A 2182-nucleotide genomic window follows, 5' to 3' on the forward strand; every position below is an offset into this window, starting at 1 on the left:
ATATGCAAATATATATGTAGATGTACAAGTACATTGTTTTTGTTCATGTACATATAGATCTATACGTATATGTATAACAAGATGTATATATATATATGAATATTCGTATTAATATGTATATGTTTGTGTATATTTATACGTGTACGTACACGTATGTGTATACGTTGAAGTATAAGTATAAGTATAAGTATAAGTATAAGCATAAGTTTATGTATATGTGTATGTATATGTGCATGGATATGTATATGTTTTTGTTCATGTTTGGGCTAAGCCTTCCTTAAAATACCACTCGTGGATAAAATGTACAAACACAACAGTCTCCATAACAAAAATAAGTAACAGACATACGAGCATTTATTGGGGTCAATCGCATTGGATTCCTGGAGCAGCGAACCAATACAAAAATTGATTTCTTTGGGCAAAATCAACATCGCTTCGTACATATGTACAAACTACACACTCAATCGCGGCGATATATAGATGAGTCCCTACATATTGCCTTTGTAGTTGTTTGATTCTGGACTCTGGTATAATACCGAAGAAAATACTCAGTCAATTCAGAAGAAGAAACCAAGCAGCAGTGTTATCGTTCAGAGTGTGTGCAAGCCAACAACCTAGCACTCAACCGTTCGCAGCACTCACTGTTGTTGAGAAAGGGAGATAATGCAGATGGACGATTCTGAATTCTCTATTTGCCCGTAAAAGTCGAAACATATTGTCGGTTGACTGCTATGTAGAGAGGACTGGGTTTCGCAAGCAATCGCGCATATGAATCTTATATGGAGTTTGTAGTTTTGAGTTTCGGCCTTGGAACCTGATATGAAAATCTGCGTATTTAAAATAGGCCAATAGAGTTTGAGTTTGGGTTTAGATTTTATCCGATCTTTTTATGAACCAGTCTAGTGATGAATCTATAAATAGACTAACATTCTTTTGTAATTAATATACCAATAAAAGTGATTCTCGTCACTAGTTTAGTGTCATTTTGGGTTTGGCGAGAGTTTTAGCTAAAATACTCTACAGCACACAAATGTGGAGTTGTGGACTGTTCAATGAGATATTATATAGGTAAATACATGTATGAGGATACATACACCTACGCTACTTCTTGCTGTATTCTCTTGTGAGGACTAATATTTGCACTACGACACATTCGTGCTGTGAAGTATCCTATGTTTATATATAAGCGCTATCGAAAGATCTCGATAGCCTATATTGTGGCAAAGCTCAGTCGTTTTTACACAAGGAATGGTTAGGAGTTGTACCTATTGTGCAAGTATTTAAAAATTCGTCGACCGGGCTATGTTGAGGTAGCTAGCGTGATATTATATATGTACATACGCGTTTATAAATATTAGTCATATCTGTATCATATAATGGCGACTACCTCCAATGAAAATAGCAATACTTCGCCGGCGTCCAGTAGGACGACCTCTCGGCCTAGCAGTGGGCGTGGTTGGCGGAGGTCACGCTCAGGCGCAAGCAATCCATCTAGAGTATCTAGTGGAAGTACAGCAGAGGCATCACCTGGAGCACCCCTGAGATCAGGAAGTAATGTATCTATAGACGAGAATGGGGTGCAGAGACGCGCATCGAAACCCAAGGCTGCGATGAGATGGACCAAGGATGTGCTGAAGAACTCGTTTGATAGTCTCTTCTCACGCGAGGTATGTGGGATTTGTATATTAGCACTGTTTGAACCAATTTGGGAATGGGTAATTGGATCAACTATTGCAATCAAATGTATTTCATAGCCCCGTGAGTATTAACGGATTCGTCTGCTCTTGTTCCAACACCTCATCTTATGTGATAAGAGTACACGAATACACATGCACAAGTATCCATACGCGCATATGAGTATTTAATAGGCCATTTCACAGTTTACTGTTGCTCAGGCTAAGAGTAATTTATATGCTTAAAGCGTCGATACGTAATTGAATACGGAACCTATCGTGTTGCACAGGAAAATCGTCATCAGTGGAGCGCTTTATGTTAAATCTCTATACATATGTGTACACACTTTGTATCTACATATATATGTATGTGTACATTAATATGAATGGATTATTTATGCGTCTTCACACACATACACACGTAGATACACACACACACACACACACACACACACACACACGCGCGCACACACACGCACACACACACACACGCACACACACACACACAC

The 2182-nt window shown here is 38.6% G+C and overlaps 1 protein-coding gene across 1 annotated transcript in view; it reads left to right on the forward strand.

Moving 5' to 3' along the window:
* Positions 1 to 1376: 1376 nt before the first annotated feature.
* SARC_04340 (hypothetical protein) overlaps positions 1377 to 2182 on the forward strand; it is a gene marked incomplete at both ends in the record, with an annotated part of 8156 nt that continues 7350 nt past the window's right edge. The window contains one exon of the mRNA XM_014301826.1: positions 1377 to 1667. Coding sequence (XP_014157301.1) covers positions 1377 to 1667 — 291 coding nt within the window. The remainder of the gene's footprint in view (positions 1668 to 2182) is intronic.

Source organism: Sphaeroforma arctica (genome assembly GCF_001186125.1).
Source record: "Sphaeroforma arctica JP610 unplaced genomic scaffold supercont1.240, whole genome shotgun sequence".
NCBI lineage: Eukaryota > Ichthyosporea > Ichthyophonida > Sphaeroforma > Sphaeroforma arctica.